This window comes from Gossypium hirsutum, unplaced genomic scaffold, assembly GCF_007990345.1.
Source record: "Gossypium hirsutum isolate 1008001.06 unplaced genomic scaffold, Gossypium_hirsutum_v2.1 scaffold_34, whole genome shotgun sequence".
Classification (NCBI taxonomy): domain Eukaryota; kingdom Viridiplantae; phylum Streptophyta; class Magnoliopsida; order Malvales; family Malvaceae; genus Gossypium; species Gossypium hirsutum.
Window position 1 is genome coordinate 10242 of NW_024402778.1, and position 27623 is coordinate 37864.

General features: G+C 31.4%; 2 protein-coding genes and 1 long non-coding RNA gene across 6 annotated transcripts; all 3 read right to left on the reverse strand.

The window, feature by feature from the left end:
• Nucleotides 1-193: 193 nt before the first annotated feature.
• Nucleotides 194-1888, reverse strand: LOC107924730 (uncharacterized). Of its 2 annotated transcripts, XR_001691838.2 has the most exons (5): nt 1735-1879; nt 1603-1639; nt 974-1325; nt 535-891; nt 194-411 (listed from the first exon to the last, which is right to left on the reverse strand). It is a non-coding gene; the product is annotated as an uncharacterized lncRNA (long non-coding RNA). The 2 variants fall into 2 exon arrangements; XR_001691836.2 differs by having other exon boundaries at nt 1603-1888.
• A 14704-nt stretch (nt 1889-16592) lies between these two features.
• On the reverse strand, nt 16593-18021 carry LOC107923639 (serpin-ZX). Its single transcript, XM_041110288.1, has 2 exons — nt 17601-18021; nt 16593-17517 (listed from the first exon to the last, which is right to left on the reverse strand). The coding sequence occupies exons 1-2, from the start codon at nt 18015-18017 to the stop codon at nt 16717-16719; spliced, it is 1218 nt and encodes a 405-aa protein (XP_040966222.1). The 5' UTR covers nt 18018-18021; the 3' UTR covers nt 16593-16716.
• A 2028-nt stretch (nt 18022-20049) lies between these two features.
• On the reverse strand, nt 20050-21643 carry LOC107924776 (rhodanese-like domain-containing protein 9, chloroplastic). Of its 3 annotated transcripts, XM_041110286.1 has the most exons (4): nt 21412-21621; nt 21019-21141; nt 20829-20933; nt 20050-20750 (listed from the first exon to the last, which is right to left on the reverse strand). In XM_041110286.1, the coding sequence occupies exons 2-4, from the start codon at nt 21110-21112 to the stop codon at nt 20680-20682; spliced, it is 270 nt and encodes an 89-aa protein (XP_040966220.1). In that variant the 5' UTR covers nt 21113-21141; nt 21412-21621; the 3' UTR covers nt 20050-20679. The 3 variants fall into 3 exon arrangements, with proteins under 3 accessions (XP_040966220.1, XP_040966221.1, XP_040966219.1); XM_041110287.1 differs by having other exon boundaries at nt 20865-20933; nt 21019-21643; XM_041110285.1 differs by having other exon boundaries at nt 21019-21618.
• Between the last annotated feature and the right edge of the window lie 5980 nt (nt 21644-27623).

Sequence of the window (27623 nt, forward strand, 5' to 3'; positions counted from 1 at the left end):
AACTTATTCTATGGCGTGCTTTTTACTTCCTAAGTCTCTTTGCAATGAATTAGAAGGTATAATTGCCAGATTCTGGTGGGGGAAGAAAAGGGGCAAGAAGGGGATTCATTGGTGTACGTGGAAGGAGGTATGTGACTTAAAGGAAGCAGGCGGACTTGGATTTAGAAAACTTGAGAAATTTAATATCGCATTATTAGCTAAACAGGCTTGGCGTCTTATTAATTATCCAGATTCTTTGATAGGCCGAGTATTGAAAGCTAAATACTATCCGAATGCGTGTTTTCTAAAGGCTTAATTAGGAAATTTACCTTCGCTTACCTGGAAGAGTATCTGGTCGGCAAGAGGTATTCTTGAAAAAGGACTTTGCTGGAGGGTTGGCAAAGGAGATCGTATTGATGTTTGGGAGGATCTCTGGATTTCGGGCAATGAAGACGACAGATTGCAAAATCATCAGAGAGATGAAAACACAAAGTTAGTTTCGGATTTGATTAATGCAGATAAAAGAGAGTGGAAAGCTGACATTCTTTCTACTACCTTCAATGCTGAAGTTGTTAAAAAGATCTTGCAAATTCCACTGGCAACGACAGCAACTGAAGATTTTCAAGTATGGAGAGGAGAACTTTCTGGCATTTTTTCGGTTCGAAGCGCCTACAAACTATTACAAGAGGATACTCAAATTCCTATTAATTTACAAGCCGAGACTAAAGCTTTTTACATAAAAACTTTGGAATCTACAAATTCCTTCAAAAATCAAAGCTTCAATATGGGGCTTCTCTTGGAACTACTTTTCTACTTTTGCTAATCTGAAGAAAAAACGAATAGTTGCAGATGCTTGATGTCCTCGTTGTAAACTGGAAGAGGAGGACTGCAATCATATCTTCCGTGAATGCTCTACAACAAAAGAAGTTTGGAGACTCACACAGTTATCATGGGTGCTTAATAATACTCAAGATACTTTTTGGAACTGGCTTACATGGGTTTTTAGTCGCCGTACAACAGAACAATGTCGAATCTTCTGCTGCGGGCTTTGGACTATCTGGACAAGCAGAAACAAACTCGTTTACGAAAATAGACAAACAACAGGCAGTGATATCTCTTATAAAATTTCAGATTTTTTCGCTGAGCTTAAAGGAATCCAGGAGAAGAAACTTATCTTGGCAGATGATGGTGCCCCGAGAACTGAAGAGAGTAGTACGAGAACCTCAATCTACTTTGATGCGGCCTTTGACCAGCAAAATGCAAGATCTGCTTCGGGTTTACTTGTTAGAGGTGAGGGAGGGGAGATTTTGGTCTCAAAGTCAGTCATTCACACCAATATTGCAACTCTATTTGCGGCAGAGGCACATGCAGGGTTACAAGCACTAGAGTTAGGGAGATCTATGGGGCTTACATATTTACAAATAAAGGGATATTCGAAAACGATTATCAAAAAGTGTCAAAGTTCAGAACAAGGCAAATCGGTCATCGGAGCACTCATCAGAGATATTCAAGAGCTTAGAACCACTTTTAATAGCATCTGTTTTTGTTACATTCCGAGAAATGCAAATATTGTTGTCCATTCGATTGCCATCGAAGCTTTAAAAAAGGGGAGAAGAACATTACCTGGTTGGGGCGATTCTGAATACCGTTCGTCTAGTTGCTGAAAAGATGAACCCAAGATTTTAAGATTGTGAGAACAGAGATGACTGTTGGAAGGAATAGCAAACAGAAATAAGATTTGGGGAAATTTGATACATTTAATGGCTGAGTCAGTGATGGAATTGAAGGAGTGTTGGAGGAAGAGTAAAGCAATGAATCCGGACTGAAAAGTTTTCAGAAGAAAAGGGATTTCGATAATGATAACAGATTGAAGAAATTTTTTTGGTAACTGTTATCTTTTGAAACAGAAGGGACGCATCAACATGAAAAGGTAGAAAATTAATTGCGTCCAGCTAGGGGTGAGCGTTCGATCGAATCAAATCGAATCAAATCGAAAATTTTTGAGTTAATCGAGTTTTCGAATCTCATTTTATCATCCTAACTTTATTTGAAGTTTTCTCGAATCGAGTGAGTGAGATGGAATTCGAATCGAATCGAATCGAATATATTTGTTCGAGTTAAATTTTAAAAATAATTTTGGGTCATTGTAACCATTGTCACCCATCGTAATAAAATTTGTCCACATTAATCAAATTTTTATTAACTTTCATCACTTCATAATTTATTTATTAATTTTTTATATATTGGTTAGCTTTTTTGCTTGTTTAGTTGTTTCAATTATCTTCATATTCTTGTCACTATGTATTTTAGAATTAAAAATATATTAAAGGTAAAAATATGATTTTTAATAAAAGTTATTTTAAAAATAAAATGTGAAATTGATATCAATATAAAATTTTAACACGAATATTTTATGGCATAATTAATAATTCAATTTTAATATAAATATTCAATATGACTAAACAATTCAATATTATAAATAATATAAAACGTGAAATTTAATTTAATAATATAAATAGTAGATATAAATAAAATTATTACTATTTATGTTTAGTGATTTTTTTTGGATAATTTTGATTTTTTATTTGAGAGTGAAAGGTGAGAAGTAAAAGTTTAGGGGAAAAATAAAAAGTTTTGGGGAATAAAAGTTTGAGGAAAAGTAAATAGGGGGAGTAAAATTTTGGAGGGAAAATATTAAAAAAATTGGAGGGGGAGGGTTTGGGATAGATGGGAGGTGTGATGGGAAGGGAATAAAAGTTTTAGGGGAAAAGTGGGAGGGAGTAAAAATTTTGGGGAAAAATAAAAGGTTTTGAGGGTTTATGGGAGTAAAATTTTAAGAAAAAATAAATGGGAGAGTAAAATTTTGGTGGGAAATGGATTTTGAGTAGATTGGGGGGTTGAGAGGGGAGGGGGGTAAAAGTTTTGGGGGGAAAGTGGGAATGAGTAAAAGTTTTGAGGGAAAAGTAAAAAGGTTTGGGAGTTTGGGGTAAAAATGTAAAATATTATAGTTTGATATTCGAATTATTCGAGTTATTCAAATTCGAAAACTCAACTCGATTCGAACTCGAAATTCAAAAAAAAAATCGAGTTGATTCGAATAACTTGATTAACTCGAATAACTCGATTCGTTTAACTCGAAATTCGAATTTTTTTTCTATTTTTTCGAGTCGAATCGAGTTTTGCTCACCCCTACGTCCAGCTGTTTGAAATGACTGGGCATTTATTTTTTCTTTTTGCTTTGTCTTTTCATTTTTTCGTTTTTTTCTTTAAGTTCATTTTTATTGGGCAAACTACGTAGCCCAAGTTTTGTTTTATTTTTGCAGACAGTAGGAACTAGCCCAAACATATTGGGTATCATTTTGTTTTTTGATTATTTATTTATATAGCCCAGTTATATTATTCAAAAAAAAATTTTTTAGAGAGATTAATTTTCTCATATTTGAAATTGAGAACAACTGAAAAAGGTATTTTTATCAAATATTAAACACTTTTTTTAGAAATACGTACCAATAAAATAATATCATTAAATTAAAAAAATAAAATATTGTTATACATTCAGCTATATCTAATATTTTTCTCTAATTTAATTCAACTTTAATTAAATTACTTAAAATAATTATTTTTAAATTATAAACCAACATCTTTTATTCTTTTACAAATTTTAATCATTTTTTTCCATAAGTTAATATTTTTTATTTTTGTGCAATCAATTTTTTTTTAAAAAAAAGTAATTTTTGTGTAATTTTTCCCATGTCATCGACACGTAATTTTGGCAATTATTTTACTTTGAACCTTGAACTCGAACCTTGAATCTTAAACTTTCAACATTAAACCCCAAACTCTAAAATTTAGGGTTTGGAGTTTATGTTCCAAGATTCGAGATTACAAGTTACGAGTTCGAAGATCAGGGTTTAAGGGTTTGGGATTACGTGTTTGAGTTTAAGGGTTGGGATTCTAAGTCTTAGATTTAAGGTTCAAGATTCTAGATTTAGGTTTTAGGGTAAAAAAATTACTAAAATTATGTGTAACGACATGGAAAAAAATTATTGAAATGTTATTAAATAATTGGAAAGGAAACATAAATAATATAACGGGGATGGTGCATAAAATAATTTCTCTATGGATGGTTTTTAAAATTTGATGATGTGATAAAATTTTATTGGTAAAATTTTTAAGATCCTAAAAGTTAACTAATATCATACCATTTTTTGGGCAAGAACTGAACTAGAAAGCTTTTGCGACATCCTAAAAGTCAACGTTTTAGTCCCTCTCAACTAACGAGATGCTTTTGCAACATGTAATTAATGAAAATTGGAATATAAGCAGTAGTTGATGAATAGAAATCCCCTGCCCCCAAATTGTTTCTTAATTTTATTACATTCTTAACCCATCACTACACCAAAACAGGTCTTTAGCGGCGTTTTTTTAGGCCTTTAGCGGCGCTTTTTAACGCCACTAAAGGTATTTGCGGCGCTTCCAGAAGCGCCGCAAAAAAGGCCGCTAACGAAAACGTCGCAAAAGTTTACAGCGTTTACAAAAAAAAAACGCCGCTAAAGACCATGTTCTTTAGCGGTGCTTAGAAAAAACGCCGCTAAAGAACATGTTCTTTAGCGACGCTTAGGAAAAAACGCCGCTAAAGACCATGTTCTTTAGCGGCGCTTAGAAAAAACGCCGCTAAAGACCATGTTCTTTAGCGGCGCTTAGAAAAAAACGCCGCTAAAGACCATGTTCTTTAGCGGCGCTTAGAAAAAAACGCCACTAAAGAACTGATGTTTAGCGGCGTTTTTTTACAAAAACGCCACTATTTTTTGGGATTTTTTATATTAAATTTTTTATTTTTTCAGCCTCCTGTAGCAACAAATCAAAAGGAACCATATTTAAACCAGCCAAAAGCAATAAATTTATATAATATTTCAAATTAAACGAATAAAAAAATATTAATATCAATAAATAAAAGTGAATTCATAATATTTTTGCAAAAATGTTAAATGTTAAAATGATAAAAATATTTATGTCATACACTATGAAGGCGGAAGTTGCGACTGAAACATCTTCATCACAGCTTGAAGCTGTTGCTGGAGTTCGTCGTACTTTTTGGCCTGCTCTGCTTCTCTCGCTGTAGCTTCCGCTTCCCTCGCTGCCGCCTCTGCTTTAAGTTGTTGCTGGAGTTCTTCATATTTCCTTTGAACCTCAACTGTGGTCGCTTGCATCTCAGCCATTTGGTCTTTCAACCTCTGAACTTCAGCTTGAGCCTGACTCCCCGAAGCCATGTATTGGTGGGAGCTGGATCCAAAATATTGGGTTGGGCTAACAAAAGATCCTTGAAATCGAACCCGACCATACCTTTCAGGACCCAAAACTTCAGTAATAATCCGGTTATCAATGTCTTCAAGATGAACAGAACTATCACTAGAAGCAATCGCTTTGTACTTTGCCTTTTTATCCTTTAGTTTTTCCTAATAAATAAATCACATAGTTAGGAACGCAATATTATATATTAAAAAACATATGCAACATAACAATAGTTGCATTACAAGCAATGAATTATACCATTAGAAAATAAACACTAAAAATAACTAAAATAAGTCAAATCTTATTAAGTAAACGTACCATTATTTCACCAGCTTCAGGAGTCATGGGAGATCCATCTTTCTTCCTATGTGTAATTTCAAAAAGTTGAAGGCGTCCAACTTTTTGACCGGACGACAGTTCCTACAATATGGTAGTATAAATATTATTTAACAGAAAGTTATACATATTCGACAATATTAAAAAAATTAAAAATACCTCCGCCTCAGATACACATGCAAAACTTCTCGACCCGGCTGTGTGGGTGAATTTTTGTTTCTGCCTACTGCTTTTTCCAACTTGTTCACGATCCTACGTTATGAAATTTTTAGTACGTAAATAGAAAATACTATAAAGAGAATTAATTACAATAGTTTGGAAGTACGTCATACCTCGCCTTTCTTCGAATGCCAAAATCTAACCGCATCTTCCCATTGGTACCTCAACATACCCGGCGGGACATTTTGCAATTTCTCATCTAGGGTTGTTTTTGTTTTATAATAATTTTTCTTCAAAGTACTTTTATTGTCTCTCCATCTTTTTCCCAATGCTTTCTTTACGTAAGCATCCGAGACCTCTAAAGCAAACCTCGCCTACAAAAAACAAAAAACACAAGTTAATAAAGTAAATATAAATGAAACTATTTCCCAAGCATTACAAATGGCATTAACATTTTGTTACCTTAATATTATCGAGGGCTTGGTTTTTGTTGCTTTCGGGCATTTGATGCCATGACTCGTAGTTGATAGGCAACATATTCGCATTTCGTGCTAAAATGCCCATGTATCCTGCTAAAAGTCGAGCTTCTGATCCAACAGGCTGACCAAAACTGTTTCGTCCAACTTTGACACGCTCGACTGGATCTAACTCGTATAACTCTCTAAGTAGCGTACGTCCTCGACCTCTGCGCGTCCCACCATTTTCAGCTACAAATGGTATATTATAATATAAGAATTTGAAAAATAAATCAACTATAACAGAAACACGCATGTAAATTAAACGTAAAATTACTTTGAACTTCTGTAGGATCCTCAGCAGTAATCGGAACATTCGAAGATCCAATTGCTGTCTGCTGTTCAGTACTATTTGTCTCTGTCGAGTTAGGATCATTCCTCGTAATGCTTCCCCTTAGAATTTTTCTTCTAGGCATTTTATCTGCAATACACATAAAATAGTTGACAACTTAATAACTAATTACAACAATATCAGCACATATAAAACAATTGAAATATAGAATAAGACCAATATTTAAATTATAATATATTACATATAAATAAAGAATCGTAAAATCTTACTACATCATTATTCGTAAATATCTTCATCGGTATCCTGACGAACCCACTGAAATTGTGCACTAGTACTAGGGATATTGTCGTTTAAGTTTTGTTCTGGAAAGGGCAAAGTTTCTGATCTGTCGTCGATGTTATATCTACTTCCACTGCCCATTTCAAACAAGTCTCTAGGGATGTTACGGAGTACAACGTACCAACCCTCATCAGTTGGATCTTTTGAGTAAAAAACTTGTTTGACTTGAGATAAGAATACATACGGCTCATCTATCAGTTGTTGTCCTGTGTGAATCAATCGGCCAAAATTCACCATTGTAAAACCAAATTGATCTTGCTTAATTCCACGAACTGTATTAACATCGGCCCAATCACCTCGAAATAAGACAACTTTCCATTTTCCGTAGTAATCCAACTCAATTATGTCAGTTAGATGTCCGAAATATTCCACATTTCCCTCGACAGGATTATTGTCCCTAGCACTAGCATAACTTGTAATTGCAGAATTGACAACTATTCCACAATTTTGCGTTCTCCTCAACCTCTCGCGATATTTTGTATGAAATCTGAATCCGTTGATGAGGAACGCACTATATCTTTTAACCACTCGATTTGGACCTTGGGAGAGCCATTTAACTTCGTCGTTTATGTTCTTCCCACTCCAAACCTATTGCACGGAAAATAAACTAAGTAATTAAAAATGTTATGAGAAAACATTATTATTTATAAGCGGAAGCTCTAACTGCATACCGTTTGGCTTAACCATTCATAAAAAGATTCTGTAAACATCTTATTGAAATCTCGATGTTGTGTTCTTCGGGAGCGCGAACGAGATCTCAATATTTGTTTGTACTCACTATGTTAAAAAAATGTTCACCTTATTAGAAGATAAATAGTTATTAGTTTGATAAATATTTATCAAATTTGTAGAACTTACTTCCGTAAAGGTTCCAATGATTCGTGGTGAAACAGAACATATCGATGTGCTTGTACCCACGATAATGATCTAATTCTGTAATTTCAACTTTACCGATTGGTTCTCCAAAACTTTGGAACAAATAAGTATCGGCTAAGTTATGGTCCGTGAGTCCAGCATTCCTATTTGGTCTGTTTAACCTTGTTTCAACATCTTCCAAATATCTTGAGCAGAAGGTCATACATTCCTCTGCCAAGTAGCCTTCAGCAATCGATCCTTCTGGATATCGCTTGTTGCGGCAGTAAGACTTTAATTTGGATAGGAACCTAAACACAATAACAACATTTCTTAATTATTGAAACTAAAGGCATATATGTGAATGAAGGAAAAATTTAAAAATTTTAATTAACACCTTTCTATGGGATACATCCATCGATAGAAAACGGGTCCGCCAAGAATTGCTTCGCGTGGGAGATGGATTATCAAGTGAACCATAATGGTGAAGAAAGAAGGTGGGAAGATTTTATCCATGTTGCATAAAGTCAAAGCGGCTTGATCCTGTACCTTCTAAAGTTCTTGAACATCCAAAACATTGCCACAAATGGCTTTCATTATGTTGGATAGTTCAATTATACAAGACGTCACCTTCTTGGACATACAACATCGTAGAGCCACTGGCAGTAAATCTTGCATCAAGATGTGATAGTCATGTGATTTTAGCGAATATAATCTTCAATCTTTAACGTTAACACATCGAGATATATTTGATGCATACGCATCTGGAACCTTTATATCCTTCAACACCGTGCAGAACACTTCTTTTTCCGTCTTCGACATTGAAAAAATAGAAGGCGACAACCGATATTTCCCATTTGGAAGTGGATTGGGATGAAGATCAGGTCGGATTCCCATTTGGAGTAAATCAAGTCGACTCTGAAGATTGTCTTTTGATTTTCCCTCGACATTCAAAATTGTACCCATAATGTTCTCGCAGACATTTTTCTCAACGTGCATAACATCAAGATTGTGTCGTAACAGGTGATGCTCCCAATAAGGCAACTCAAAAAAATACTTCTTTTTTTCCACAAGTTCGCCTCGTTAGGATCGTCATCTACATCAGAGTCATCATCAGCTTCATCATTTGATATTCTATTTCTTTGCGTGTTTGGCGGTTGGTTCATCTTCCCATAAATGAAATTCATATCTTCCAACATGAATAAGATTTCAGAGCCACTGGTCTGCGAAGGAGCTTCTCCAAACTTTTCAGTACCATCAAATACAGAACTCTGAAATCTAAATCTATGATTTTTCGGTAACCACCGACGATGCCCCATGTAAGAGAACTTCTTCCCATTGTACAACCACTGCGAACATGTTTTTGCAGCACAACAAGGACACGCATAACGACCCTTGGTACTCCAACCGGATAAATTGGCATAAGCGGGAAAGTCATTAACGGTCCACATCAAAGCTACACGTAAATTAAAGTTCTCCTTTCTCAGCACATCGTATGTCTCGACACCAGCCCACAATTGTTTTAACTCTTCAATAAGTGGCTGCAAATAAATGTCGATATCATTCCCGGGCCCTTTCTCTCCAGGGATAATCATAGATAAGATAAGGGAAGATTGCTTCGTGCAAATCCACGGAGGCAAATTGTAAGGAACAAGCACTACTGGCCAAGTACTGTACGCAATGCTCATGATCTTGAAAGGATTAAATCCGTCAGATGCTAGCCCAAGCCTCACACTCCTAGGATTGCTTGCAAACCCTGTAAATTTATTGTCAAATGATTTCCAAGCTAAAGAATCTGTCGGATGCCTTAATAATCCATCATCGATTCGTCCATCATGGTGCCACGTCATAGACTCCGCAGTCTTCGACGACATGAAAAGCCTTTGAAGCCTCGGTATCAGCGGAAAATACCGTAAAACCTTGACTGGCTTCTTTCTTGACTGTGCATCATTTTCATCATCGTTCCCACCTTCTAAGTTTTTACTTATCCAACGGGAGTGGCCGCATACATGACAGCACTGTTGATTTCTCCGATCGCCCCAATACAACATGCAGTCATTTGGGCAATGATGGATTTGTTGTACCCAAGGCCTAAATCTTTTATCAATTTCTTCATATCTTTGCATGACTGAGGGATTTTTTCAAAAAGGAAACATTTCTCTCAAGAACTCTAACAGCATTGTCAAAGAGTTTCCGGTCCACCCTCCCAAACATTTTAATTGAAAAAGACGAACACAGAAAGACATTTTTGAAAATTTTGATCCCTCATACAGGTCGTCGTTCATGTCATTAAGTAGCGCGTAAAACTTCGCCGCTTCTTCGTTCGGCTCTTCATGACGTACACTACTTCCCGATTCGGTAAAAGCATTTCTCCCAATATTACAACCATCAGAAGCCACAAAGTCCGTTGGGAACGACTGGACACCATGATTGTGCATATTAAATGCATCCTGCAACATACCTTCCATGTCATCCCCTCTATTAGACTGGTGGTAAGTAGTACTGTCATAAGACACATCCATTCTTGAAGAGAAAGTACTAGGCGGGCATTCTCCATGAAAAAACCATTGTTTATAACCCCGAACAAACCCATCAACAATTAGATGCTCATATACAACTTCACGATAATGCCAGTTTATGTTGACACACTTCTTACACGGGCAAAGAATCATGTTCTCCTGGCTTGCATATTGAAATGCAAAATTTAGAAAAGTCTGTACTCCATTTCGATAACCGTCGCTTACCCTTGACAAATTCATCCAAGAACGGTCCATTTCTTATTTCTTGAAGTCAGATTGTCACCAGAAATTACAAGGGTAAGTTGTTTAGTGGTAAGTATAAATGAGTTATGTAAGTATATCATATAATATATATTTATGTATTAAGTAAATTATGTAGGTTATGTACGTGTATAAGTTATGTAAGTTTTGTATTAAGTAAACTATGTAGTTGTGTATTATGTAACTTATGTAAGTTATCAAAGCAATGTATGTTATGTAAGTTGTAAGTTATTATGTATTATATAACTTCTGTAAGTTATGTAAGTTATGTAAGTTGTAAGCTATTTTAGTTATGTAAGCTTTGTATTATGTAAGTTATGTAGGTTAAGTAAGTTGTGTAAATTATGTAAGTTCTTGTACATACAAATTTTGGTTATGTAAGATATGTATGATGTAAGTATATCAGTATTACGTATCTGATTTATAACCGATTTAAAACTATAATATATTTTAACAAGTTCTGTAAGTAATGTAATATATACTTAAATTTATAGCGGGTAATGTATTCAAGTAACATATTTAGTAAAAAATTTAACCAAATTTTAGTAATTAATGTAACTGAGTAACATATTTAAGCAAAAAATTTAACGAAATTTTAGTAAGTAATGTATTTAAGTAATTTATTTAAGTAATATATTTAAGTAATATATTAAGAGTAAAATTTAGTAAAAAATATGTTTTATTTATTAATATTGTAAGACATCTAAAATATACTTAAAATATATATTTAAGTAATGTAATATATAAATTTTAAAAAATTATATTCGAACAATATATGTATTAGTAATAAGTTAAATTAAATTGTAAAAATATTAACATATATATTTAAGTAATGTAATATATAAATTTTAAAAAAATTATATTCGAACAATATATGTATTAGTAATAAGTTAAATTAAATTGTAAAAATATTAACATATATATATTTAAGTAATGTAATATATAAATTTTAAAAAATTATATTCGAACAATATATGTATTAGTAATAAGTTAAATTAAATTGTAAAAATATTAACATAAATATATTTAAGTAATGTAACATATAAATTTTGAAAAAATATATTCGAACAATATATGTATTAGTAATAAGTTAAATTAAATTGTAAAAAATTAACATATATATATTTAAGTCATGTAATATATAAATTTTGAAAAATTATATTCGAACAATATATGTATTCGTAATAAGTTAAATTAAATTGTAAAAATATTAACATATATATATTTAAGTAATGTAACATATAAATTTTGAAAAATTATATTCGAGCAATATATGTATTAGTAATAAGTTAAATTTAATTGTAAAAATATTAACATATATATATTTAAGTCATGTAATATATAAATTTTGAAAAATTATATTCGAACAATATATGTATTAGTAATAAGTTAAATGAAATTGTAAAAATATTAACATATATATATTTAAGTCATGTAATATATAAATTTTAAAAAATTATATTCGAACAATATATGTATTAGTAATAAGTTAAATTAAATTGTAAAAATATTAACATATATATATTCCCATAATGTAATTTATAAATTTAAAAAAATTATATTCGAACAAAATATGTATTAGTAATAAGTTAAATTAAATTGTAAAAATATTAACATATATATTTTTTTAATATTAATAAGTTATGATAAAATATATGAATATATACTTTTTTAATATTAATAAGTTAAATAAAAACTAAAATGTGTCAAAATCATTGTTGCCTATGTATTATCTTTGCTATTTCCGTTACAGCACACAGAACTATACAAGTAGAGAAGTGGATAATGTTGTTACTTGATCGATAGAATCATCAAATTGAACCAATCCTCTCTAACATCCTTTTGTCATCACAAAACTCATAACCACATCAAAAGAAAAACTTGTAATTGATGATTTTGACAAATAATATTTTTCTCAATGTTTAGCAAACTGCTGATACAAATTAATCTAAACTGGACAACCTCCTCAAGATGGAGCAGTGGGGGAACCACTCGGTTTTTGTTTCCACTTGATAAACACTTCATTCAACAGAAAATAGCAAAACAGAAAACAAAAAATAGAAAACAGAAAACAGAATGCAAAAAATAGAAAACAAAAAACAAAAAAAAACAGAAAATAAAGAAACATAAAAATGGTACAGAAACATAACATGCTAGAGAAACAGAAATTTCTGTGACCATATTCCTTTCAAAGCTGCAAGATTTGTTACCAAGTAAAAGAATTGATTTTCATGAAAGAAATCCAAACAAATAAATACATTTGATGATTTAAGCAAAGTCTAAATTATAATCCCTCATCAGTTTATAGTTTCTGTTCCTAAATAAAGAAAAAGAAAACTATATATAATAAAGAGAATGAATCAAAAAATGTATATTAGTATATTATAAAAGAAAAAAATCAAAAAAAAAAAAGATTTGAATCTCCCATTTCGATAACCAAAAATATTACTTTGCTCTTTAGAAGTTTGAACTTACAAGTTTTGAACAGTGCTGTATGATGTTCAGTTCCTTGCCACTTGTAATTGATGATTTTTTCTAATAGTAGTATAGTAGCCCTGCCATAGCAAATATTAATAGATATCATTCAATAGGTTTTGAACACTAGTTTGCAATTTTCGACAGAACAACATGCAGTAAATGATTCAACATGGTAGCAATTAAAACTATATATATTATATATTAAAAATATATATAAATTTTAAATATATTATCAAAGAAAAAATAAAAAAATAAGATTGAATCTCAGATTTCACACATAAAATATTACTTTGCTCTTTAGAAATTTGAACTTACAAGTTTTGAACAATGTCGAAAATTGTTCAGTTCCTTGCCACTATTGGATTTTTCCTAATATTAGTATAGTAGCCCTGCCATAGCAAATGATTCAACATGGTAGCAATGGAATTTTCGACATGGTTTTGAACAATTTTGAACAATTTTGCAATTTTCGACAGAACAGCAGTAAATGATTCAACATGGTAGCAATGGAAACTAATTGTCGACATAACAGCAGTAAATGATTCAATTTGAAATGAGAAAATCGAAATGCTCAAAAGCCCCAAATTCCAATAATATTCCAAAGACCCATTTTACTGTACGCAATTAGCTAGTAAATATTTGTTGAAAGCCCCAAATTCCATGTCAATATTCGAAAGACCCATATTTGTTCAAATAGCAAAGATTATCCAAAAACATTCGCGCATGAAGAAGATGAAGGAAGTAGTTGAACTTACCGAACGGTTGCGGCACCAGACACGGACGGAGGCGTTGATGCAGTGAAGCAGACGGGTTGGGAGAATGAGAGGTTGTGATGCAGTAAGAGATTAAGGAAATTTTAGGGGTTTGGGAGAATGAGGTTGGGGATGGGGAGAATCGGGTTTTAGCTTCAGTCAAAACGATAGGAAAAAAATGACGTCGTTTTCATCAAAATAATTAACCCATTTGCGGCGTTTATATACCAGCGCCACTAGTAATATGATCAAACGCTGTCGTTTCCTGATCAGTTAACTCTAAGTCATTGCGTTTTAGAGAAAACGGCATCGTCTCCATAAAAATTAAAACATTTTTGCAGCGTTTACTAAAAGCGCCACTAAAAGTAAATAAGAAAACGAAGCCGTTTTCCTAAACAATTTCTGTACTTTGCGGTGTTTATATACTAGCGCCACTAGTAATATGATCAAACGCTGTCGTTCCCCGATTAGTAAACTAAAACTAATGGCGTTTTAGACAAAACGGCATCGTCTCCATAAAAATTAAAATAATTTTGCGGCGTGTACTAAAAGCGCCACTAAAAATAAATAAGAAAATGGAGCCGTTTTCGTAAACAATTTCTTAAAATTGTGGCGTTTATACATAAACGCCACTAAATATTAGGCCAAATGCAGTCCATTAACTCGAACTCCTGGCGTTTTAGCCCAATCGCCACTAATAATATAGATAAAACGGCAGCATTTGCGTAAATCTTAAAACATAGTTAAATTAATTTGCGGCATTTTTTAAAGCGCCACTAAAAGCAAATAATAAAACGGCACAGTTTTTTATCAAATGGTATGAATCTCAGCCAAAAACTGCACCGTTTTATCTCCAATATTAAGAATATTTCGCGGCGTTTGTTATAAAACGCCGCTAATGTCTATTTTATAGCGGCGTTTTTAATAAAAACGCCACTACTACATTAAATTTTCTATTGAAACGGCGCCGTTTTGCCAAATTTTAATGAATAGTTTTGTTAATTTCGGTAATATTTAAAAAAATTAGATAAAATTATCAATCTCAGTTTTTTAAGTAATATTTATAAAAATTAGGTAAAAATAAAAATTTTAGTTTTTTTATTTCTTTTTATTTTTTATTTTCATTTTATTTTTTGTAATTTTGACAATTTTTTTACAATTTTTACAATTCCAAATTATTATATTCAAATTATTATATATTGCATATCAATTTTAAATTAATAATCTTTACAATTTATTATTATCTCCTTTACATTTATATAAAGAACTTATTTAATATGTTAATTAAATAAGTACTAATTAATCCAAATCTTAATCCCTAACCCGACTCCAAACCCATAACCCTAACCCTAACCCCTAACCCCTAAACTTTATTTAATATATAAAATAAAAAACACTAATTAATCTAAACCTTAAACCATAACCCAATCCCTAACCCCTAACCCCTAACCCTTAACCCCTAACCCTTAACCCTTAGCCCTAAACCCTTAACCCATGACCTCTAACCCCTAACCCCTAAAACTTATTTAATATATACTTAAAACACACTAATTAATCTAAACCCGAAACTCTAACCTAACACTGATTTTATAAATCCTAAACCCTAACTCTTAACATCTAACCCCTAACCTAACCCCTAACCCCTAACCCCTAACCCCTAATCCATAAACCTTAAATCACATTAACCCTTAAACCAGAATCCCTAATCCATAATCTATAAAACTTAAAATTGTACCTCCTAAACCGGTCTTAAATCCTAAATTAATTAACCATATATATACCCTAACCATATTTATTAAACCCTAAATTATAATGATAATTAAATTAAATATTTTAAAATCAATACTATCTTATCTCTTACAATTGTATTTGAAATAATTTACCACATAAATTAAAAATCAATAGTATTTTAATTTATCCATTTTTAACAAATATTTTAAATTATTTTAAATCCCTGAGTATTAGTGGCGCTTCATAAAAACGCCACTAAATCCCCAAAAGCCAAAAACGACGTCGTTGGGCTGAAGTAGTTTTGCGGCGCTTTACCGAAAACGCCGCTAATACTATTCTTTAGCAGTGTTTTACCATAAATGCCACTAATTCTAATATACATCAAAACCAAACACTGCGTTTTGGTTAAGGCATTTTGCGGCGCTTCCAAATAAACGCCACTAATTATGTTCTTTTACGGCATTTTTTTAAAAACGCCACTAATATTAATCTACCTCAAGACCAAACGGTGCATTTTCGTTAAGATATTTGCGGCGTTTTATCGTAAACGCCACTAATTCTAATATACCTCAAAACCAAACGCTGCGTTTTGGTTAAGGTATTTTGCGGCGCATAAAAATAAACGCCACTAATTATGTTCTTTTACGGCGTTTTTCTAAAAACGCCACTAATACTAATCTACCTCAAGACGAAACGGTGCGTTTTCATTAAGATATTTGCGGCGCTTTACCGAAAACGCTGCTAATACTATTCTTTTGCGGCGTTTTATAGAAAACGCCACAATGTCTAATATACAATTGAACCAAACGCTGCGTTTTGGTTAAGGTATTTTGCGGTGCATCCAAATAAACGCCACTAATTATGTTCTTTTACGGCGTTTTTTTAAAAACGCCACTAATATTAATCTACCTCAAGATAAAACGGTGTGTTTTCCTTAAGATATTTGCGGCGCTTTTTGTTAAACGCCACGAATTCTAATATACAATTGAACCAACGCTGCGTTTTGGTTAAGGTATTTTGCGGCGCTTACAATAAACGCCACTAATTATGTTCTTTTACGGCGTTTTTTTAGAAATGCCACTAGTTCTTCAGGTTTTAGCGGCGTTTTAGGTTTAGCGCCGCTAATGAACGATTTTTAGCAGCGTTTGTTAATCAAACGCCACAAAAAATGCCGCTAAAAGACTGTTTTGGTGTAGTGCATTTGTTTGATATTAGGAGTCCAACGAGGGATTGAGCACTGCTCCAACAAAGAACACAACTCCAGATATCTCTTCCTTGATCATGAACATGAAAGGATGATCCGCTACAAAGCTTGGATTTGGATACACCGACTGCTGCTGCTGTTCGATTATAACTGCAGTGCTAGCAGCAGCTTCGGTTCCTTCCTCGTTCACTTCAATGAAACATTTGTGAAACATCTTCCTCACAAATAGAGGTTCAGTAACCGAATCTACCATTTCAGTAATCTCTGCTTTTCTTCTATTAAAAGGTAGGTCTAGTCCCATTTTGATCATCGCCTCCGATGCTTCAAACTCGAACTCGAACTTGAATCTCGGAACCCAGAAGTCGGAAATTTTCCGGTTGACGAGATCGAATCGCTTGTTGAAGTATTCAGGGTTGGACTTGAACACTTGTAGCAAGTTCTTCAAGCCATCTTTTGCATCTGGTAGAAAGAAATGCATGGCGAATTTTCTAGTGGGTTGACTAGTTTTGTAAGGGAGTTTGAGGATTTTAAAATCCTCAAACTTGTTGTAAAGATAACGCTCAAATCTATTGCTAGTCATGAAAGGAACATGAACTTTTTCACCATCTAAGAGGTGAAAGACCCTTTGTTTAGTTTTTGATGTATCAAATAGTTGAGCCCATGTTCCTTTGAAGTAAAGTGCATTTGCAAGTATCAAAGCTGTATATTCATTTATAACCTTCAAGGCCTCAGCTGTGAGAAGGTTCCTGATGAGCCCTCTTGTTGCAGTCTCGGCCCACGCATTTACTTCAGCTACAACCTGTTCAGCCTTCATTGTCAAAGTATCAAATTAATAAACGATAATTAATGTGAATATACATAAAATATAAGAAAAACAAAAGGAAATTTTACTTTATTGGCAAAGTCAACTTCTTTGGCAATGGCATGGTAGACACCTTCTACAATCTCTTGGAAAGAAGGTTTCAGCTTTAAGCTTTGAGCAACCCAAGCCGCATTAACAAAGGACAAGTCTGGTTCACCAATGGAAACCCCATTGCTTTCATTGAATGGTGATGCCAGATCAATCATTTGAGAAGCTAGTGAATTGATATCTTCCAGGCTTTTGGATCCTAAACAGTGGAATAGCTGCTCCAAAGTACGTCCCTTCGATCCAACTGCAATCAAGCTCAACAAAAGATGGAATGAAAATGGTGAGATCACTGTGTTTGATCCATTTTCAACACGCTTTTCTTGAAGAATGTTATTAGCCAACAGCAGACAGAAATAGGTGTTGAACCTACTGCTTTCTGCCTCTATTGGAACCTCCATTGCTGTCTGCTTAAGCTCATGAAATTTGTCTTGTTTATATAGAAAGAATTGAAGGGTGGTTGCTTAGTTTGCAAGCAATATTTTGGGTTAGCTGGCTGTTGACTTGTTCATAATGTTTATGCATAGTTAAATACCAGAGGCATTACTTAGACTTTACGAGGAAATTATTTGTTTTTGTGAGACAGCCAGTTGGAAGTTATACGAACCTGAAAACTAAGAATAATTACAATCGTATATAGTTTTCTTCCACTTACTGAGAGAAGCCCTTTTAGCATCAAATGATAATTTTAATTCTTTATTATTTAAATTTATTTTAAATATATAATATTATATATTTAATTTTTTATGAGTTATATTTTAATTTTTAAAATATAGTTTATATATTCGAATTAAATTTTATAAATAATTAATATTAATTATTTAAAAAATATTTATATTTTATATTTTATATTTTATATTTTATATTTTATATATTAAAATATTAACAACAAATTATAATATATTATTTTTTTATATTCTTACTAAAATATCATAATATTAACTAATTTGAATATTAATTAAATGCATATTTATTACTTTATAACATCATGTCTAAAATGCATATTTTATTTCTCAAAAGTATTTTTTGACAGCAATACTGAACACTTCATTTTTAAACCAAAATTTTCAAAAGTACTTCCCAAAATCACTTTTCCATGACACTTTTTAAAAACACTTCTCAAAAGCAATACTAAACTAGCCTATCAAGAATTGGTGGTTTGATCAGTTGGATCATTAGTCTGATTTTGCAAAATTTTAATAATAAACTTAATATTTTTTATTTATATTTATTTATATAAATATTTTTTGTAATAGTAAAATGTATTAAATCTTTCAAAATTGCCGTATAAAAATATTTTTTTTATAAAATGCTCAAATAAAAGTTATCAAGTTTTAATTCTTCGATATCTTTTCAAGTAGTATTTGATTTAATTATCATTTACTCATTCAACATTTATTGGAAAATTTTAAAAATTTGATTTTTTTATATGAATAATTAAAAGTTTAATCTTATTTATTTAATTTTTTAAAAAATATTTTAAAAAATTATATATAATAATAGAATTAGAGAATGATAGAAAATCAGTGAATGCACTCATTTCTAAATTATATACGAAAATTTTAACGGCAATGATTCTTTCACCTAATTATATTAATTAGAATAACTAAATTGAAAAAAGAATTAAAGTGACCAAAGCAGGACAAATTTTATTTTAAAGTGACTGTTTTATGTTGTTTAGATTTTGATTCACTATTCGTGACGTTGAAAAATTGTTTTACAAAAAACAATTGAACAATGGAATGCAAACAAAAAAAGTCATACTGTAATGGTTTTAACAAAAACCTTTTGAATAATTAAGTGACTTAAATGAAAACTTTAAAATAATTCAATAATCATTTTATAATATTTTTAAAGTTGAATGATCTGAACTCACTAATAATTTAATAAATTTTAACCTGCTTCCCCTAAAAAATGATTTATTTATAATAATAGAAAATCATGGGTAATTTCTATACCTATTATTATCAAATGATTAAGTTATCCTCTAGAAACAATATATATATTATCCAGACTGCTCTCGTGGTCAATATTTTTAGAATTGGATCAAATCAATCACCAATTCTTGATTTCATCAAATCTATCAATACTATATATATATCTCAAAAGCATGTATAAGGAAATGCATTCAATAAATCATATAGGAATACAATGCCAACTATTGTTTAAAGGTTTGATTTTTTATTATATTAAGGTTCAGTACCAATTATTTTAGCATATTATTATTTCTTATTTCAACCCTACATCCCTGTTTGAATATATATATATATATGTATATATATGTAATACAATAAAAACAAATAAATCAATAAATTTTAAGTATGAGAACAAAAACTTGAATGGCAAATAATTTAAACTGGCAAAAGTTAAATACCATGTATTTTGATACTGTTAGTCAGGTTCTCTCATTTTGATCTCTCGTCTAGTCATATCTGACGGTCGTAAACGACTCATATTCGAATATGAATATAAGAATACAATTCACATAACTTAGGAGCACGATGAATGAAACATATTCATATACAACATATCTAATATTCGACACTCACTCCCTAATACAAAGCTACTAGCATTTAACATAGGATTACACAGAGAAAGTTGCATGATTACACAAAGATAAGCAAAAATCTCACACGTCTCCGATGAAAGGAAACGATAATCGACGACTCTCTAGATACATGAAAATCTACTTGCGCTCATAATACAAATGCTTAAAGCTACTAGCTATCCCCTCTAAATCACACCCTTACTAAACCGAGAATATAACCTCACCAAGCACAATTCCATTTGGAAGATAACGATTGTCACCGGTTCCAACATCAAACAGCCCGGATTCTCATGTTGCCAGCTTTCAACTCTGCATGTTAAACAATGCCGGAATTCGACTCGTTCGCCTCTTCCATTTGGCTAAGCTTTTCTCCTGCTAGCATCAAACCTCAAAAGCACATTTTTCTACTTATTCTATGTTAATCATCTTGGTGGTCAAATCTTGGTGGTATAATCATTTTGGACTGCCTCGGATGTTAGTTGGGTAAAGTATAACCCGGACTCGTTTTGCAATGGCTACCTTGCAAGACTCATCTGAAGCAGCTTCTCCGCTTGATCTGGGAACAAAGTTATAAACAGATATGCACCTGCGCCATTTCATGAGGTTAGATTAAAAGAGAAAAAGGACTTCAACGGAAGTTTTTTATGGCTGTTGAATCACATACAAATCTGTGCAGTTCCAAGCACAGCTGAATTCTTGCCTTGAATTGTGACCAAACCAGCTTTGCCAGCATCTTGCAACTTAGTTGTACCTACAGAATCAAACGTACCTGCAAAAACAAGAACTATTTCATGCTTTGCTCCCTGCATACATCACAACCCGGTCATTACAACAGCAAGCAGTTGATGTTTAACCTGGTTTTACAGTTTGAAGCCCTGATGTTATACATGCTATATTCTGAAAACCAGCTTGCTCCAATTTATTGGCTGCAGAAGTCCATCTTTTCATTAAGCATGTGGGACACCCATGTCCGATGCATACTCAACAGAGTGAAACAGACCGAACCCATAAAACCACTTTTAAGTTGCAATATTAAGTGAGCATAATCCATGAAGCTAATTGTACAAATGCAAAGTAAACAGAGAAGGAACCCGACCTCCAAAATTGCACAAGAAAAATCAGGATAAAATGAGTGAACCATTTGTCGATTTTCCCATCATGCTAATAATTGATGCCGTATGCTGGTTTCTATAATAAAGGGTTGTATTTAATGAAGTAATAATCCACATGTAGATCAAGTTACAAACCTGCATCTGATGACCATGCAATTCCGATTCATTTAACAGTAGAGCACTTTGAACAGCATCAACTTCAACAGATTCAACATAGGAAAATCCTTTAGGTTGACCAAACTTGTCTGTCAAAATTGTTACCCTAAGCACAAGATTGGAATTGCTGGTGAACTTCCTCAGGTGTACATGCATAGTCTACCTGATGTTACAAAGACATATAAAGAAATAGAGAGTAAGAAAGATGTACAAAACATTGAGATCATTTATTAATTGTACACCTAAACAGTCTACAAGGTACCTAAACAAGCCAAACAAAGCATATGCCAAACAGTTGTATATTTCTAACCAATGCCAAGTTATGAGAAGCAGGCTGGCCATCATTCAACAGCTGGACAGCTTGGGAACTGTCACATTCCACCACTACCTTCTTGAATGGAGAGAGCATGAAAAATGCCCCACAATTCCGCTTCCAGCACATTTCCGACGTAAATAGAATGTGGAATGGACTTCCGCCTTTTTCAGCTTGGGTTGCGGCACTCATAATTCAAACACACACAATAATCCTTCATTCAAAGAAATAAATAGTAAATGTTTAATTTAATTATCAAAATTAGAGAAGATATTGTGTTTCTCAATTTAAAACGGAAATGAATCCAAAAATTGTTCAAAAATATACCTAATTTAAATATTAAAAAATAGAGGAGAAAAATCTTGTTTCACTTCCTAATTTAAATATCAAATTTTTTAGATAAATTTATCGTTTAATAAAAACATTAATGTGGTAGAGGATTTGATTCCCCTTTAGACTACATTTCGTGATTAACCGTTTATCATTTTAGAGAACACTTGCGATTAGAGGATTAATCATTAATATGTCACTCACGGTGAATATCTTAATTTCTTTAATTATTTTAAATAAATTTTAAAATAATTAATTTTTCAAAACTAATTTGAAGTACAGTTAATATTGGATTAATAAATATGATTTTGAATGTATACTTGAAAATTTTGAAATGAGTTTTTGGAATATTCCGAAATTTAAATATTTTAAAAAATTATATTTTTATTTTTATTTTACTATTTTTCAAGTTCATGCATAGTGATAAGAGTGAATTAAATTTTTTAATATATATTATTTAACCAAACTAAATGAGTTGGTTGGATTGACCAAATCAAGAATTGGTGGTTTAACTGATTGGATCATTGGTCCAATTTTACAAACTTTGATGGCATCTATTCTTTGTATTATGACACCTATCTCGCCCTCACTTGAATTAAATTTTTTAATAATAAACTTAATATTTTTTTATTTAGATTTAGTTATAAAATATATATTTGAATTTTTTAATAGTTTTAAATCTCTCAAAATTTTCATATAAGAATATTTTTTTATAAAATGTTTCAATAAAAGTTATTAAATTTTAACTTTTGTTATATTATTGAAGTATTATTTTATTTAATTATCATTTACTCTTTCCACATTTATTGGACAATCAAAAGTTTAATTTTTTAAAATATTTTATCTATTAACTGCCAACAATTTTTTAAGAAAAATAGAACAAATGCGAAAATTATATATAATAATAAAATAGAAAAATGAGTGAATGGACCCATTTCTATGCTATACATTATCCAGGCTGCTCTTCTCAATGTTTTTGGCAAAAGTCGCTTGTCACAGAGGTTGATGATGATGAAGATGATGATGATGATGGAGGAAATATAATTTCCAATTTTAACTGTAGTAGAGTTTTGAAAATTTAAAAAAAAAAGGTCATGTGAACAAATCATTGGAAGGAAATGGAAATTTTAGCTGAAATGATTATTTTACATAATTATTTTAATTAGAGTGATTAAATTGAGGAAAAAAGTTTAGAGTGACCAAAATGTTGTTCGGATTTTTATTAATTAATTCGTGACATTTAGAATTGTTTCATGAAAAAAACTGAACAATGGAAGAGAAGGGCAAGGAAAGTTTTCGCGATGCGAACAAAGAAGCCGTGATAATTAAGTGACTTAAATAAAAATTTTAAAATAATTCAAGGATCATTTTATAAATTTTTGAAATTGAATGACTAAAACGTAAATTTATTAATAGTTTAATAACTTGTTTTAAAAAATGGTTTTCATTGATCTAAATTGGACCATTTAATTTTTTTAATATTTAATCCATTAACTACCAAACATATTTTCTAGAAAAATAAAAAAACCATAAAAACTATATATAATAATAGAAATAGACAATGACTTTTGGAGTTAAAAGGAAAAAAAAAATCTAACCCTTGGATGGTGTTGTTGTTGATGCTTCAAGAGCCAGCCTAGAGGAGCTAGCTGGTGCAGCCCGTAAGATTCAAATATCAGAAACAATTAACTTATATCCATAAACGCCAAAGAAATAAAGAGAGATAAAAGACAACATATAATTCAAAAACCATGCAGGGAAAAGAAATATCAGAGTTTTAACTATCTATCATACTTTAAATAGATTCACTAAAACAATCTCAAAGCTACGTTATAAAATAAAGAAATAATTAATAATTACAAACATAAATATAAACGATTAAAGAAAACTCTGCTGAAACTTTTAAATAAAAGTAAAATAAACTACTAGTTTGAGATTCTTTCGATGTCATTTCGAGTCTTAATTTTCTGTGCTACCTGAAAGAAAAGAAAGAGGGAATGAACTTATAACGACTTAGTATGAGATTAATCTTAAATCGTTATACATAATTATTCTAAAATATTTAATTCATAGCATAATAGCATATTACGCATTATGCAATGATCATTCAATAAATTAATGCATGTACAATTATATTTATGGGCAGACGGACGTATGGGTACTGGTGCTAGAGGTCACTCGTGTAGTTGTGGAGGTGGTGAGTGACACTTAGCGCTAGGGGTTTTCTTTTTTAAGAAATAGGAACAGATAGGGAAGGGAATTAGGGATTGGGATTGGAAAGGGGAAATGGAAGGGGAATGACCGAATAAAGGATTGGATGTGGGAGGGAAAAGGGTAGAAAAATTTAGGTAATAAAATAAGGCTAGGTTCGGACTGAAAAACTTTGCCTGAAGCCCCACCCATTTTTTAAACGGGCCATATTATTAAGTCCAAACTCATTTCTCGGACCTATATTTTCTAAGAATAAGACATGCTTTCTTTTAATTACCAAAAAGTAATATTCTTTGTGCTTACAATTAATCAAAGCAAAATACTTTTTAATTAGCAAAAGTAAAATTCTTTGTATTTAAATACTTTGTACTCCTCCATTTAATTAGCAAAAGCAAAGCATCTCATTATTATGTCACTCACGGTGAATATCTTAATTTCTTTTATTATTTTAAATAAATTTTAAAATAATTAATTTTTCAAAACTAATTTGAAGTACAGTTAATATTGGATTAATAAATATGGTTTTGAATGTATACTTGAAAATTTTGAAATGAGTTTTTGGAATATTCCGAAATTTAAATATTTTAAACAATTATATTTTTATTTTTATTTTACTATTTTTCAAGTTCATGCATGGTGATAAGATTGAATTAATTTTTTTAATATATATTATTTAACCAAACCAAATGAGTTGGTTGGATTCACCAAATCAAGAATTGGCGGTTTAACTGATTGGATCATTGGTCCAATTTTACAAACTTTGATGACATCTATTCTTTGTATTATGACATCTATCTCGCCCTCACTTGAATTAAATTTTTTAATAATAAACTTACTATTTTTTTATTTAGATTTATTTATAAAAATATATATTTGAATTTTTTTAATAGTCAAATGGATTAAAATTTTTTAATAATAAACTTAATATTTTTTATTTAGATTTATTTATAAAAATATATATTTGAATTTTTTTAATAGTCAAATGGATTAAATCTCTCAAAATTTTCATATAAGAATATTTTTTTTGTTAAAATGTTCAAATAAAAGTTATTAAATTTTAACTTTTGTTGTATTTTTGAAGTATTACTTATTTAATTATCATTTACTCTTTCCACATTTATTCAACAATCAAAAGTTTAATTTTTTAAAATATTTTATCTATTAACTGCCAACAATTTTTTTAAGAAAAATAGAACAAATGCGAAAATTATATATAATAATAGAAATAGAAAAATGAGTGAATGGACCCGTTTCTATGCTATACATTATCCAGGCTGCTCTTCCCAATGTTTTTGGCAAAAGTCGCTTGTCACAGAGGTTGATGATGATGATGGAGGAAATATAATGTCCAATTTTAACTGTAGTAGAGTTTTGAAAATTTTAAAAAATAAAATGTCATTCGAACAAATCATCGGAAGAAAATGGAAAATTTAGCTGCAATCATTATTTCACATAATTATTTTAATTAGAGTTATTAAATTGAGGAAAAAATTTAGAGTGAAATAAAAGTTATATAAAATACTGAAATAAAAGTTATTAAGTTTTAAATCTTTTATATTTTTTCAAGTAGTATTTGATTTAGACCTGTCCATGGGTCGGGCCGGGTTCGGGCCAGGCCCGGAAAAAATTTTCGGCTTGCCTCCTAGGCCCGGGCTCGGCCTAGCCCGAAAAATGGGCCTGAAATTTTGTCCAGGTCCGACCCGGGAAAAATATCATAAGCCCGAGCCTGGCCCTGTCTGGCCCATTTTTTAATAAATATTAAAAAATTATTTTAAAAATAAAAAATAAAAAATTATTTTAAAAGTATTTTAAAATTAAAAAATAAAAATAAAAATAAATATTTATTATATTTGGGCAGGGCCAGGCCGGGCCAGGCCGGGCTCGGACCAAAAAAGTCGTGCCCGAGGCCCGGCCCATTTTTTAAACGGGCCTCATTTTTTTTGCCCAAGCACATATTTCGGGCCTATATTTTTACCCGAACCCTCCCATATTTCGGGCGGGCCATCGGGCCGGGCCGCCCGACCCATGGACAGGTCTAATTTGATTTAATTATCATTTACCCTTTCCACATTTATTGGACAATTTAAAAAATATGATTTTTTATATGAGTAATCTAAAAGTTTAATTTTAATTTGAGAAAATATTTTATCTATATAATGGAAAAAATAGAAAAGGAGTGAATGGACCCATTTCTATGATAATAACTCTTCTCAAGATTTTTGGAAGTAGATGAACTCACCTGGTCTCATCAAAATAAAAAATAAAAAAAAAATATTATGTCAATAACTCATGGGAAGAAAACGAAATATTTAACCAGTGATTATTTTATACAATTATTTTAATTAAAATAACTAAATTGAGAAAAAAAATTAGAGTGATCAAAATAGGATAGATCTTATTTTAAAGTGACTATTTTGTGTTGTTCAGATTTTGATTTACTATTCGTGATGTTTAAAATTATTTCATAAAAAAACCTGAACAATGGAACAAAAGGAGAGTGAAAGCTTTCGCTGTGCAAATAAAGAAGCCATACAGTAATAATTTTTAAAAAAACATTTCGAATAATTAAGTGACTTATATGAAAATTTTAGAACACTTCAATAATCATTTTATAAACTAAGCTTACTAATAGTTTAAAAACCTTAAGTGTAGTTTTTCCTAAAAAATTATTTTTATATAAATAATCAAAAGCTTCATCTTAATTTGAACATTAATTGTTTTTTTTTAATACTTAGTCCATTATCCGCCAAACATATTTTTTAGAGGAGAGATTTGACCATAACTCTTGGAGGCTAGTCTTTAGAAGAAATGCATCTTAGACACACCATCTCTACTCAAGAGATGGTCTCCTAGAGAGGAGATAAAATCATTTGTCAGCTTCATGACTAAAGCCATTTTGTAAGGAACCATCTTGGTGGTCAAATCTAAGTTGTTGCATGGACATTTCTTACTATTGCGGCAGGGTTAAGGACTCATTTTGGACTGCCTCGGAAGTTAGTTGGGTAAAATATAACACATGCTCATTTTGCAATGGCTACCTTGCAAGACTCATCTAAGCAGCTTCTCCGTTTGATCTGGGAACAAAGTCATAAACAGATATGCGGCTGCGCCATTTCATGAGGTTAGATTAAAAGAGAATAGGAGCTTCAACAAAAGTTTTTGATGGCTATTGAATCACTTATAGATGTGTACAGTTCCGAGCACAGCTGAGTTCTTGCCTTGAATTGTCACCAAACCAACTTTGCATGCATCTTGCAACTTAGTTCTACCTATGGAATCAAATGTGCCTGCAAAAACAAGAACTATTTCATGCTTTGGTCCTTGCCTACATCACAAG

Excerpts from the sequence above, each read along its gene's own strand:
- LOC107924776 (XM_041110286.1), bottom strand. The coding sequence starts at position 21,112 with ATGAAAAGATGGACTTCTGCAGCCAATAAATTGGAGCAAGCTGGTTTT. Across the intron at positions 20,934-21,018 it reads GCTTCAAACTGTAAAACCAG|GTACGTTTGATTCTGTAGGT; the intron begins GTTAAACATCAA and ends TTGTTTTTGCAG. Across the intron at positions 20,751-20,828 it reads GCTTGGAACTGCACAGATTT|GTGCATATCTGTTTATAACT; the intron begins GTATGTGATTCA and ends GAAATGGCGCAG.
- LOC107923639 (XM_041110288.1), bottom strand. The coding sequence starts at position 18,017 with ATGGAGGTTCCAATAGAGGCAGAAAGCAGTAGGTTCAACACCTATTTC. Across the intron at positions 17,518-17,600 it reads AAGTTGACTTTGCCAATAAA|GCTGAACAGGTTGTAGCTGA; the intron begins GTAAAATTTCCT and ends TTGACAATGAAG.